Raw genomic sequence first — 14470 nt, forward strand, 5'->3', positions numbered from 1 at the left:
AAAGAAAAATATTAAATTTATGGAATTACTTTTAAACCAAATAGATGAAGAGATGACTTGAAATTCCATAGTAAACTTATTAGAATGACTTTTATAGTAACTGACAAATTTCGATAATGAATGTCACACATTAATAATCTGCTAAGGCTGCTAGTGTCAAATCATATCTACAAAAAAGTCTACTGAATGCTTGCATTCTATCCAAATTGTTATTTCTTCAGGAAACTCTCCATGTAAACCAAGTTTAACCATAATTAGGGATCACAAAAACTACAACCAAAAGGCACCAGGTATCCCAATACAATGGGGGACATTGTGAATTTGAGAAATGTTATGTAAGAAAGCATTTGAAGACTCAAATTCCGGCAGAGATTTTTAAATGTGAAGTTATTTAAATTTAGATTCATTAGCTCCCTTTTTTAAACCATTAACATGATCTTTGTCAGTATAACAAGATAATTTTGATAATAATAATAATATCGTGTTTAAAAGTTTTTTGAGGGAAATAGGTTTTCAGAAATGTGTCTCCAAATAGTAGCCCTTCACATTAATCAAAGTTCAAGAAGTACCTTTAAGTTTTGAAAGAGGATTGTTGTTTTATTAATAGTTGACCATCCTGTTTGTAACTGACTTATTAGTAACCCATTTTACCTTAAAACATTTAAACAATCAAAGTAGTTTTGTTTGGTAGCGCCTCTAATAATAAAAGATAATAATTGTTTTTTTCTGTCACTATTGTGATGACTGGGTTGAATAAATATTTGTTCTTTAATAACAGCCAAATTGAGGAAAATGTTGGCGAGCCTGTGCTGCCAAACCCTGTAAAAGTATTTAGAATGTTTCCCCCTGTGATCTAGAGGCTGCAAAGTTTCACTTTGGTTGAATATTTGCAACGCAACTAAATGAATGAATGAAGGAAAAGTAGCATCGCCTTAGGTGAAGGAACCAAAGAAATATTTTGCAGAAAAAACGATTGAGAAGAAACAGGATTTATGAAAATGTGGAAAGAATGCAATGCTAAAATTAGTTCTCTATTTTGTATGTTTGATATATAATCTGAGAGACAAAGAACACACGTGTACATTATCGAAATAGGAATGCCAGAGTTTAGGACTCAAAAGACGGATGAGATGTTATCTTATGAAAGTTTCTTTGTTGTTTTAAACATCACAGAATGGCTCATCACGATTTTGTGGCTATATACAACCACAGATGACCCGAAAATGTAAGCAATCGCCCTCCACAAGTGGGGAAACATTTTTAAAATGTAATATTGGATTATTTTAGTTTTGTTTTTAACTTGAAGTGAATACAATTCTATTTTTGTGAATCAACAACATTATGCAAACCCTTAATACCAGATTTCCTTAAAACTGATGAACATTTGCTGGGGTATAATTCTGATTCTGAGTATTAAGATGTATTTTCTTTTCCTCCAATTTGTTTACAGGATGAATGTAATAAAAGAGCATGGTCCTTTCCATTAAATCGTAGAATCTCTTGGCTCCCGTCACTGTTCCACGGACCACGCAACTCATCAGTCGTGATGATTTGCAACAAGTCCCATCTCATTCTGGCTCAACTTCGTCCTTACACGTTCTTTCTGTATACTAACAAACGCGTCCTCTCAAACATACACAGGTGCATGTCACACAGCTCCAATTAGTTCACATCTGGAGTGCGTTTTCTAGCCAGCAAGATAATCAGAGCCCCCCACCAAAATTATGGTGTGAGTGTTTCTTACGGGCTTTGTTTTGTAAACCAGATGGTTGGTTTGCGTTAATGGAGCTTTAGCACTAAACAGTAGCCACAGAAATTTGCACAAAAGCCACAGTTACACTGAGGGATGTGATGTCGTTGAAAAGCGTTTACCAAAACTATTGGAACACATTTTGTCTATTCGAAATGAAAATTAAAAAAAAAACATGCAGTTGTACCCTGTCTACAGCTCTAATATCTCCCCCAATTCTAGGAAGTCGTTGAATATGATCTTGGAGTGTGTCTGTGGGAGTTTTAGTCTAATTTTTTAAGTCAGTGTTATTGATATTGAACCTGAAAGAGAGAGCGGAACTTGCTTTATGCACTGGAATGCACCCATCCATCAGTTTTCTTTACTGCTTGTCTTGTTCACTAGTATTAGAATTAAGCCCTTCCCAGATAACTTCAGATGAAGGTACAAAGTACAAACTGGTTTGGCGGAATGGTCATAAATCAATCCAAGAGCAGAAGTACACAGTAAAAAAAGACAATGCCTCATATTCAAACTCGCACAGAGTTGTAATTAATCCTCCGCAAAAGTCTATTAAGTGAACCAATCCATCATGAGGTACTATACTGTCTAAAACAACTAGCTTGAATGCGAAATTAAGACCCAGGACAACTGAACGATTGAATCATCAATTAATCTTATAATTCTTTGTGACCGGATAGTGATCAGCCCAGGGGGCAATCGGGTTGTTCGAAATGGGGAAAACATTAGTGACTGTATATTTTGTTTATGATAGTATTTTCGAGACATTTTCTGTCGCTTCATCAGGAGCTGGCTTGGAGACAAAACAATCTGAGGATCTATAGGTCTTCCCATACCCAGGTAAATAGCTAGTCTTATGGGTACTGATGTAAGAAGCGAATGTGTTGGCAGCCTAAGTCTATCTTGGACCGGCACCATCTTCTATTTGATGAAGCACACCATCAGGTTCCATCTTGTGCTCTGCTGCATGTTGATAAGGTTGGGTGGAACCTATCTAAGGTTTGGTCGTGCCAAACTAATAACTCGTCCCCTGCTGGAAGATGACCGACTAGACTGCAAAACCATTAAGGTTTAGAATAGTTTTTATTCTCAGCAAACACATTCATGGATGACGACCGCAAATAGAAATAGCAAATCTTTGTATCTATTTTTTTAAATATATACTTCTCGTAGTAGCATCTTGTGAAGTATACAAATATGTATAATATTATTTATCATCACTTGTGGATAAACTTGTCCAATGAGTAGTGGAATGCCACCGCACAGCAGTGTGACTACTTCTAGTTCTTCTGTGCTCTTGAATATTATTTGTTCTTTGTTACATACGGGACTTCAACCACCCAAGAAAAGCATAGCATTTTCATTTTAATTTCGCATGTTTACATTTAGTTTTTGTTCCATGTATTGACATGAAATCGCCCCTTACACAGTTTTCCAGTCCTAACGTGGGCAGCACCTATTTTGACACGCTCCACACCACTTTGAAAAGAAAACGAAGAAGAAAAAGTTTCCGCAATGCACTCTGGGATATGTTATGAACTACAATGGCGATCTGGGAGCTATCGCCACACGCTCTTGCGCTTATTTGTTTTCTTTGTTCACTCTTACATCAAACTTGTCGGACGACTGCCGAAAATATAAAGTGGGATGATAATGGTTACGTGTTATATTGTCCGTGCATGGGTAAGAAACTTTTTTTTTAAATGTCATCTGTTTTTTTTTTAAAGTAGTCAAATAATAGTTTGACCAGTATCTATTACATTTCATTGTTAAGTGGTCATTGGAAAAATGAAAAATTTCGGTCCAAAGCTCTATTTTTAGTTCTGCACATCATATTCAGAAAATGATGAAATGTACATATGCTTCTTCTGTGTGTGTGTTCAGGTCGTTTTGGGAACCAGGCAGATCACTTCCTGGGTTCTCTGGCTTTTGCTAAAATGTTAAACCGAACCCTGGCGGTTCCTCCGTGGATTGTTTACCGTCATCACATCTCCCCGTTTACTAATGTAAGTCTGTCACTAGTTATGTCGTTACAGTCCTGTGGGCATACCTGTCAACCTCTGCCGATAACTGCCCTTATAAATGATTATGATTCCCCTTACAAACCCCCCAAAAACCTTACAAACACCGTACGAGGTGTTTGTAAGGTTTTGGGGGGGTTTGTAAGGGGAATCATAATCATTTATAAGGGCAGTTATCGGCAGAGGTTGACAGGTATGCATACAGCCAGTACTAAGAAATGTGATTGTCACTATTCATCCAGGTCCACGTACCCTACAGTGATTTCTTCAAATTAGAGACCTTGTCGACTTACCATCGTGTGGTGGCTTTGGAAGTTTTCATGAAGGCGCTGGCTGACAAACACTGGCCGAAAGGACAAAGGAAAGCTTACTGCTTTGAGGCAGCGGCTCAGCGGAGTAAAGATAGAAAGTCCTGTCCCATGAAGGTGAGGATCCATTGGATAAGAAAACTGACATTGTTCCACATGTTAAGATTAGTTTCACAGAGCTTTTGTGTGAGCATACGAGATAAAACATCCATCCCACACATTCGTCGTATGGTTTTTAATGCAATCATTTGATAAAGCATTTTAAATACTCACACAGCAACATTTGAAAAATTGCCATCTAAGCCTTCAGTGTTTTGCCTCTGCATTTTGTAATTATCCAATCGAAACCTGACCTCTAGTGGCCGTCCACCAGTTCACATACCACTAGATCATCCCAGTTCCATTTTAAGTGTCCTATCCCATTTTCTGAACCGCTTTATCCACACTAGGGTCGCGGGGCGAGCTGGAGGTGCTGTAGCATATCCCGGCCAAATACGGGCACCAGATAGGGGACACGCTAAATCGGTCGCCAGCCAATCACAGGGCACAAGGAGATGGACAGCCAAGACATGAGAGGCTGTTTATCATTGTAGCGCACTGTCTTTTTTGCCGCATCTCTTTCGTGTATAACAGATACCTACGAGCACTGGGCGGAGGGTTGCAGTTTTTTCAGAGTTTTTTTCCGTCACTCAGCGCGAATGCCGGAGCGATCGCAAATACGAATAGTATAGTATATTACTTCTCATTGGCAAGTGGTCGTGCATTATCCTATTTTGAGGACATTTGTGCGCATCATTTTCGAAATATTTTTAAGGGAATACAACAGCAAATAGTCCATCGATAGCGAACGTGAGGGTGGAGGCGTGGCAAACAGCTAACCGGGCAGGAGAAGGTATAAAAATATAAAACAACATTAGAATTCAGTTTTGTGTGAAGTTACAATAAACGTATGTTTGAGTGTGTCTGTATATATTAATCCAAGTTAATTTAAATTTGTTTGTTCTGTTATTAGTGCGTTGCCGTGGAAAGTCAACCCCCCGCCTCCCTCTATGTCGCTCTCTCTACCCTCCGCGAAATCTGTCTAATTTTCATACTATTAAACACATTTGTTAATAGATGGCGATTAGAAGAAATAAAACATTTTTTTCCAATCCAATATCCTGTTTTTGGTGTTTTTTCAGGGGTTGGAACAAATTAATTAGTTTTTAGTTCATTTCAATGGAAAACGTTCGTTCGAGTTACGAGAATATCGACATACAAGCGCAGTCCCGGAACGAATTAAGCTCGTATGTAGAGGTACCACTGTACTAGTAATAGCAATATAAAGTAGTCCTATTTTTTCTCACCATTGTGGTATGAATAAGTCACACTGACTACATTTGAGACTTGGCATAGTTGCTATTCTAATGTGTATTCTAATCTGTTTTGGTTGTTTCAGGATGGAAATCCATTTGGTCCATTCTGGGACTACGTTGGCGTGGAGTTTGAGGAGTCTGTGTTATTTAGTGGCATTTCCTTCAGTGCATACCATCAGCAGCAGTGGATGAAGAGGTAACTTCTTTATTTGACTTTCCAAAAATGATGTGACCACAGACAAGTAGATGAGTAAGCACTGTTAGAGTCGTTATAGTTTGTAAAAGCGAATAGATCCCTTTTGCCATCATGATCCCGTAGGTTCCCACCCAACCAGCATCCGGTGCTGGCTCTACCCGGGGCTCCGGCTCAGTTCCCAGTGGCGGAGGAGCACGTTGGCCTCCAGCGTTACGTAGTGTGGTCAGACAAGATGGTGGCGGAGGGACAGGAGCACATTGTTGCTCATCTGATCCGGCCATATGTTGGCATTCACTTGAGGATCGGCAGTGACTGGGTGAGTTCTTGGTGGAAATCAGGGGCCCTCCCAGGACGAGAACTTTAAAAACGCCATTGATATTTTTTTGTTCTTGTTTTGTTTAAAAATATATACATGCTTTTATTAGAATAGGAAAATCTCTGAATGTTCTGTCTGCTCCTTAAAGCAAAATGCTTGTAAATTGCTGAAGAGCGGCGAGGCTGGATCTCACTTCATGGCGTCCCCTCAGTGTGTGGGCTACAAGCGGCAGACAGCGCTGCCTCTCACCATGACCATGTGCCTTCCCGACTTGGCCGAGATCGGCAGGGCCGTGGAGCTGTGGGTGAAGAAGACATCCGCTCGCTCCGTCTACATTGCCACTGATTCCGAGTCCCACAGCAGTGACATTGAGAAGCTCTTCACGGGCAAGGTGATCAAAGTCTAATTTCTACTAGCTTATCTGGCGCACTCTTCCGTAGAGATTTACCGATCTGGTTTTTAAGGGCCGATACCGATTATTAGTCATTAGAGGAGGTCGATTACCAATATTTAAACCTGATATTCATTTGCAGTAAGTGTAAAAAATGTTGTAGTAAATATATTTAATAACGCAAGCCCTGAACTTCTTAGAACTTTATTAAATTACACAAGTATACTCCGGTTTCCTCCCACAATCCAAAAACATGCATGGTAAGCTGATTGGACACTCTAAATTGCCCCTAGGTGTGGGTGTGAGTGTGCATGGTTGTCTATCTCCTTGTGCCCCTTGATCGTCTGGCCACCGATTCGGGGTCTCCCGAGTCAGGTGGGATAGGCTCCAGCAATCCCCCCCGCGACCCTAATGAGGATAAAGCGGTTCAGAAAATGAGATGAGAACTACATAGATAAATGTTGATATCTTAAAGAAATGATCGAAATGATCTATTTTATCTATTTATTTGTCAAAAAATATATTGAGCATTCTTACAACTTATGTTGATGTTTTTTTGTGTAACCACCAATGTACAATTCAACTGGTACATTGAGAAAGTGCTCCATTTTGCGTTGGTGGTGGTGTTTGTTTGTGTGTGGGGGTGAATTCGTGTAACAGGGCATAGTAGACCCCTTTCATTACGACATTCCGCCTTGCTTGCCTGTATGTTTGTATTCTTGTTTGTGTCACAAAAACATGCAGCAGTATGTGTGAGTTCAATTTGCTTGAAGAAATCCATTTATCATCTCTGTCATCATTTCTCTGCAGGTCAAAGTGGTGAGTTTGCAGCCTGACTCCCCCCAATTGGACTTGTACATTTTAGGCCAAGCGGACCACTTCATTGGCAACTGCGTCTCCTCTTTTTCTGCCTTTGTTAAGAGAGAGAGGGACGTGAACAATCTCTCCTCCTCCTTTTTTGGCATGGACCAACCTGGACATGAGGACCCAGTCTGCACAGGGACTCAATCTGAGATGTTACAGAAACAGCACTTGGACAAACAACATTGTAGCAACCCTGAATTTTCTCAGGCCTCGAGCTGTGGTGAAGACGGGATCTAGGTACACAAGGCACTACCATAGAACTTCAAATGGCAGAACTGCAGATACGCACAGCCACAAAAGTTCACACAAGAAGAAATAATGCAAAATGGGCAATTATTTTTAGAGCAGGTCTATCATGTGCTGGTTTGAGGCTTACGTTATAGCTAGCTGGCAAGCTAGGTAGTGATAGATAGTGTGGTCCTTTAGAGCAGTGTTTCCCAACCACTGTGCCGCGACCTACTGGTGTGCCGCAACAAACTGCAAGAAGTTATACAATGTAATATTCAGAGAGAAAAATTAATATGAATATAACAAGATTAAAATTGAATTATTACAAAGTTAAAATCTAAATATGATGAACGTTAATTTATAGATTATACTATCACAAAATTCAATTTGAAACAGGCAATTTATTGCTTATTTTTCTCAAGAACCGGAAGTTGTTTGGTTTCTAGGGCATTAACTTTTGGCGACGTAAAGTCTGAGCACTTTTTTTGCGTAATATTGGGAGATTTAAGTCATATTTGGAGAAAAGTCATAATATCCGATTAAAAACATGACATTACTTATTTTTGCATCACTCGAGCCAGAAGTTGTTCAGGGTCCGCAGACATCAACTTTTGGTGATGTTAGGTCAGTATAAATATGTTTTTTTATTTTGGAATAATTTGGGAGGTTTATGTGATCCCTGCTGATAAAACTTTGATGAGAATGACTATTGTTAATATAGGCGACATAGTTTTATATTAAAAGATTTTCAGATGGTGGTGTCCCTTGAGATTTTGTCAATGCAAAAATTGGCGCAGCTCAAAAAAGGTTGGGAAACACTGCTTTAGACAAAATTGCATGGAAAACAGACTATCTGGCTCAAAGTTAAACAAAAAGTCAGGTTTGGTTTGAAATCTGATCGGTTGTATTTCTGCATAGTACTGTATTTTCCGGACTATAAATCACATTTTTTCATAGTTTGGCTGGTTCTGCGACTTGTGTATGTTATTTATTTTTTTAAAGTATTTTTCCCCTCTTACCACAACAGCCTGTTTTTTTTAGGTTATAGTTATCTGAAAACTTAAGAGATACCTATTTAACCAGTTTTTCTCCATTTTTGCTCTTTTTATTTTAACGTATGTTTGTTCTTGATTTCTGATCAAATAAAAAATTGCCCACCCAAAAGTGGAACTAAAAGACGGCACGTAAAATCTCAAATTAAAGATATTAAAAACAACATTATTAAATAATATTTGCCATTAATTTTAAGGCCCTCTAAATACCTGAATTGAATTAAACATTAGGAAAAAAATTGTGCTTCAGGAAAATATTTACCTTATTTTGGTAAATAGAATGTCAGATTGTCATGTTTTGACACGCACTTGCAACTATTGCCATAAGTGAAAATATGGGAAATGTATTAGAATGTATTTAGCAATTTAGAGCCCATCAAAAACATGACAGATACGCCCACAAGATAGCGCTCCAGACTCATGTTTGTCCGTTCATTTGTTTAAACCACGCCATTTGGAAGATGCTCCAGGGACGATCGCAATATCTATGTTTTGGAAGGATGAATACTATATGATTGTAATATTATTTTTGACCAAATACATTTATTTTTAGTGCTGTTTTGAAAGTAAGGGAAGCTGATCTGTACACAGCCGCCGTCTGAAGTGTTGCTCTGGGCTTGTCTGGAAGACGCCGGGGGCCTCCACATCAAATATTCATCCCCTACAAACTCAAGCCTTAAATAATTCTCAAAGAAATGTGCCTGGAGCGCGCCCCTTTCATCGTAGGCCTACACCGTACCTGGAAAATGGAAGCAAAGGAGCATCAGGAAGTTGGATAGAGGCAGGGGGTTATCGTGGTAGACGGCATGCAAAGAAACAAAACAAACAAACAAACAAAATCTCAGCTTGGCTGATCACAAAACACATGCAAACTGAAAAGCTATCTTCACCTGGCTACCAACACTTTTGCCAGGATTGGTCATTCTTGCATTGAACTCCTGTTTGTATTCTTTTGTGTCAACCTTCTTTTGTCGTTACGTATTTATTTATGAAACAAACTTGTAGAAATTAGCTGTTCGGAAAGCAATGGCGTCCAAATATTTTTAATAACCAATTTTTCATATTTAACCTTACTATCCATGGTTGTTTTTAAAAAATATATATATAGAAAAAAGCCTTCCTAACCATGGTCTTTTTTTAAACCTTACTACACATGGTCTTTTTTAAAGAAAAAAAGCCTTACGATACATGGTCTTTGTTTTTAAGGGGAAAAAAGCCTTACTATACATGGTCTTTTTTAAAAAAAAGCCTTAATATACATGATCTTTGTTTTTTTTTAAAGAAAAAAAGCCTTACTGTACATGGTCTTTTTTTAAAGAAAAAAGCCTTACTGTACATGGTCTTTTTTAAAGAAAAAAGCCTTACTGTACATGGTCATTTTTTAAAGAAAGAAAGCCTTACTATACATGGTCATTTTTTAAAGAAAAAAAAGCCTTACTATACATGGTCTTTTTTTAAAAGAAAAAATCCTTACTGTACATGATCTTTTTTTTCTCCAAAAAAAGCCTTACTATACATGGTCTTTGTTTTTAAGAAAAAACGTCTTACTATTCATGGTCTTTTTTTAAAAAGAAGAAAGCCTTTCTATATATGGTCTTTTTGAAAGAAAAAAAGTCTTACTATAAATGGTCTTTTTTAAAGAAAAAAGCCGTACTATAAATGGTCTTTTTTGTAAAGAAAAAAGCCTTACTATACATGGTCATTTTTGTAAAGAAAAAAGCCTTACTATACATGGTCTTTGTTTTTAAGAAAAAAAGCCTTACTATACATGGTGATTTTTTTAAAGAAAAAAAGCCTTACTATACATGGTAATTTTTTAAAGAAAAAAAGCCTTACTATACATGGTCATTTTTTTCAAAGAAAAAAGCCTTACCTTACATGGTCTTTTTTTAAAGAAAAGAAGCCTTACTATACATGTTTTTTAAAGAAAAAAGCCTTACTATAGATGGTCTTTTTTTTCAAAGAAAAATCTTTACTATACATGGTCTTTTTTTAAAGAAAAAATGCCTTACTATACATGGTCTTTTTTTAAAAAGAGAAAAGCTTTACTATACATGATCTTTGGGGTTTTTTTTTCAAGAAAAAAAGCCTTACTATACCTGGTCTTTTTCTAAAGAAAAAAAGCCTTACTATACATGGTCTTTGTTTTTAATTAAAAAAAAGCCTTGTCATTTTTCAAAGACAAAAAGCCTTAATATACATGGTCTTTTTTTAAAAGAAAAAAGCCTTACTATGCATGGTCTTTTTTTCTAAGAAAAAAGCCTTACTATACATGGTCTTTTTTTAAAAGAAAAAAATCCTTACTATACATAGTCATTTTTTAAAAGAAAAAAAGCCTTACTATACGTGGTCTTTTTTTAAAAGAAAAAAAGTCTTACTATACATGGTCTTTTTTAAAGAAAAAAAGCCTTACTATATGTGGTCTTTTTTTAAAGAAAAAAAGCCTTACTATACATGCTCTTTTTTTAAAGAAAAAAAGTCTTACTATACATGGTCTTTTTTAAAAGAAAAAAAAAGCCTTACTATACATGGTCTTTTTTTCAAAGAAAAAAGCCTTACCTTACATGGTCTTTTTTTTTTTTTTTAAAAAGAAGCCTTACTATACCTGGTCTTTGTTTTTAAGAAAAAAAGCCTTACTATACATGGTCTTTTTTTCAAGAAAAAAAGCCTTACTATAAATGGTCTTTTTTTAAAGAAAAAAAGCCTTACTCTACATGGTCATTTTTTAAAAGAAAAAAGCCTTACTATATATACATGGTCTTTGTTTTTAAGAAAAAAAAGCCCTGTCATTTTTTCAAGAAAAAAAGCCTTACTATTCATGGTCTTTTTTAAAAGAAAAAAAGCCTTACTATACATGGTCATTTTTTAAAGAAAAAAAGCCTTACTATACATGGTCTTTTTTCAAAAGAAAAAAAGCCTTACTATACTTGGTCATTTTTTCAAGAAAAAAAGCCTTACTATACATGGTCTTTTTTTAAAGAAAAAAAGCCTTATTATACATGGTCATTTTTTAAAGAAAAAAAAGCCTTACTATACATGGTCTTTTTTTTTAAAGAAAAAAAGCCTTACTATACTTGGTCATTTTTTAAAGAAAAAAAGCCTTACTGTACATGGAAGAAAAAACATGGAAGGCTACTGATCTTGGTGATCAGCTTGGAAGAGGGAATCTGCATATTTTCAACCTCAGCCTCAGTCTGCAGAAGGTCCCAACATTGTGTGGTCTTCCTCTGTGTCTTTTCCTGTGCCTGTGGTTGTTACTGCTACAAACGGAATTTCCCGAATACAGGATGAATAAAGGTTAATCTAATCTAATGGTCTCTTTTTTAAAAGAAAAAAAAGCCTTACTAAACATGGTCATTTAATTAAGAATAAAAGCCTCACTATACATGGTCTTTGTTTTTGTTTTGTTTTTTAAAGAAAAAAACCCTTACTATACAACCCTAACCCATACTTTTTGGTTTTTTTTTAAAGAAAAAAAGCTTTACTATACATGGTCTTTTTTTAAAGAAAAAAAGCCTTACTATACATGTGTTTTTAAGAAAAAAAGCTTTACTATACATGATCTTTTTTTGTTTTTTTTAAAGAAAAAAAGCCTCACTATACAAGGTCTTTTTGTTTTTGTTTTTAAAGAAAAAAAAGCCTTACTATACATGTTTGTTTTTAAGAAAAAAGCTTTACTATACATGATCTTTTTTTAAAAGGAAAAAAGCCTTGCTATCCATGGGCATTTTTTAAAGAAAGAAGCCCCTACTATATTACATGGTCTTTTTGAAGGAAAAAAGCATTACTATACATGGTCATTTTTAAGAAAAAAAGCCTTACTATATATGGTCTTTTTTAAAGAAAAAAAGCCTTACTATACATGGTCTTTGTTTTTTTTTGTTTTTGTTTTGTTAAGAATAAAAGCCTTACTATACATGGTATTTTTAAAGAAAAAAGCCATACTATACATGGTCTTTTTTAAGAAAAAAAGCCTTACTATACATGGTCATTTTGTAAGAAAAAAATCCTTACTATACATGGTCTTTTTTTAAAGAAAACATCCTTACTACACATGGTCTTTTTTTAAAGAAAAAAGTCTTACTATACATAGTCTTTTTTAAAAGTAAAAAAGTCTTACTATACATGATCTTTTTGTTTTTTTTAAAGAAAAAAAGCCTCACTATACATTGTCTTTTTTTAAGAAAAAAAGCCTTACTATACATGTTTTTTATGAAAAAAGCTTTACTATACATGATCTTTTTTTAAAGAAAAAAAGCCTTGCTATCCATGGTCATTTTTTAAAGAAAAAAGCCCTACCATATTACATGGTCTTTTTTTTAAGGAAAAAAGCCTTACTATACATGGTCTTTTTTAAAAGAAAAAAGCCATACTATACATGGTCTTTTTTAAAGAAAAAAAGCCTTACTATACATGGTCATTTTTTAAGAAAAAAAGCCTTACTTTTTTTAAAGAAAAAAAGCCTTACTATACATGGTCATTTTTTAAAGAAAAAAGCCTTACTATACATCACATGTGTCAAAGTGGCGGCCCGGGGACCTAATCTGGTCCGCCGCATCATTTTGTGTGGCCCGGGAAAGTAAATCATGAGTGCCGACTTTCTGTTTTAGGATCAAATTAAAGCCCTACTATACATGGTCTTTTTTTAAAAGAAAAAAAATCCTTACTATACATGGTCTTTTTTTAAAGAAAAAAGCCTTACTATTAATGGTCTTTTTTTGGAATAAAGCCTTACTATACATGCACATTTTTAAAATAAAAAAGCCTTACTATACATGGTCTTTTTTTAACAAAAAAAACCTTACCATACATGGTCTTTTTTTTAAAAGAAAAAAGCCTTACTATTAATGGTGTTTTTTAAAAGAAAAGAAGCCTTACTATACATGGACTTTTGTTTTTAAAGAAAAAAGCTTTACTATACATGGTCTTTTTTAAAAAGAACAAAAGCCTTACTATACATGGTCATTTTTTTTAAGAAAAAAAGCCTTACTATACATGGTCTTTTGTTAAAGACAAAAGCCTTACTATACATGGTCTTTTTTGTAAAGAAAAAAGCTTTACTATACATGTTCTTTGTTTTTAAGAAAAAAAGCCTTACTATACATGGTCTTTTTTTTAAAGAAAAAAAACCTTACTATACATGGTCTTTTTTCAAAGAAAAAAGCCTTACCATAAATGTTCTTTTTTTTAAAAGAAAAGAAGCCTTACTATACATGGTCTTAGTTTTTTTTCAAGAAAAATAGCCTTACTATACATGGTCTTTTTTTAAAGAAAAAAGCCTTACTGTACATGGTCTTTTTTAAAGAAAAAAGCCTTACTGTACATGGTCATTTTTTAAAGAAAGAAAGCCTTACTATACATGGTCATTTTTTAAAGAAAAAAAAGCCTTACTATACATGGTCTTTTTTTAAAAGAAAAAATCCTTACTATACATGATCTTTTTTTTTCTCCAAAAAAAGCCTTACTATACATGGTCTTTGTTTTTAAGAAAAAACGTCTTACTATTCATGGTCTTTTTTTAAAAAGAAAAAAGCCTTTCTATATATGGTCTTTTTTAAAGAAAAAAAGTCTTACTATAAATGGTCTTTTTTAAAGAAAAAAGCCGTACTATAAATGGTCTTTTTTGTAAAGAAAAAAGCCTTACTATACATGGTCATTTTTGTAAAGAAAAAAGCCTTACTATACATGGTCTTTGTTTTTAAGAAAAAAAGCCTTACTATACATGGTGATTTTTTTAAAGAAAAAAAGCCTTACTATACATGGTCATTTTTTAAAGAAAAAAAGTCTTACTATACATGGTCATTTTTTTCAAAGAAAAAAGCCTTACCTTACATGGTCTTTTTTTAAAGAAAAGAAGCCTTACTATACATGTTTTTTAAAGAAAAAAGCCTTACTATAGATGGTCTTTTTTTTTTCAAAGAAAAATCTTTACTATACATGGTCTTTTTTTAAAGAAAAAAAAGCCTTACTATACATGGTCTTTTTTTAA

At 34.8% G+C, this 14470-nt stretch overlaps 1 protein-coding gene across 1 annotated transcript; it reads left to right on the top strand.

Moving 5' to 3' along the window:
• Nucleotides 1-3257: 3257 nt before the first annotated feature.
• On the top strand, nucleotides 3258-8066 carry pofut1 (protein O-fucosyltransferase 1). The gene is made up of 7 exons (XM_077615537.1): nucleotides 3258-3433; nucleotides 3635-3756; nucleotides 4014-4196; nucleotides 5518-5630; nucleotides 5754-5946; nucleotides 6095-6337; nucleotides 7148-8066. The coding sequence occupies exons 1-7, from the start codon at nucleotides 3295-3297 to the stop codon at nucleotides 7436-7438; spliced, it is 1284 nt and encodes a 427-aa protein (XP_077471663.1). The 5' UTR covers nucleotides 3258-3294; the 3' UTR covers nucleotides 7439-8066.
• The last annotated feature ends 6404 nt before the right edge of the window (nucleotides 8067-14470 follow it).

This window comes from Stigmatopora argus, chromosome 1 (assembly GCF_051989625.1).
Source record: "Stigmatopora argus isolate UIUO_Sarg chromosome 1, RoL_Sarg_1.0, whole genome shotgun sequence".
Lineage (NCBI taxonomy): Eukaryota > Metazoa > Chordata > Actinopteri > Syngnathiformes > Syngnathidae > Stigmatopora > Stigmatopora argus.

Coding starts and splice junctions, on each gene's coding strand:
- pofut1 (XM_077615537.1), top strand. CDS start 3,295: ATGGCGATCTGGGAGCTATCGCCACACGCTCTTGCGCTTATTTGTTTT. Junction 4,197..5,517: donor GAAAGTCCTGTCCCATGAAG/GTGAGGATCCAT, acceptor TGGTTGTTTCAG/GATGGAAATCCATTTGGTCC. Junction 5,947..6,094: donor TGAGGATCGGCAGTGACTGG/GTGAGTTCTTGG, acceptor TGCTCCTTAAAG/CAAAATGCTTGTAAATTGCT.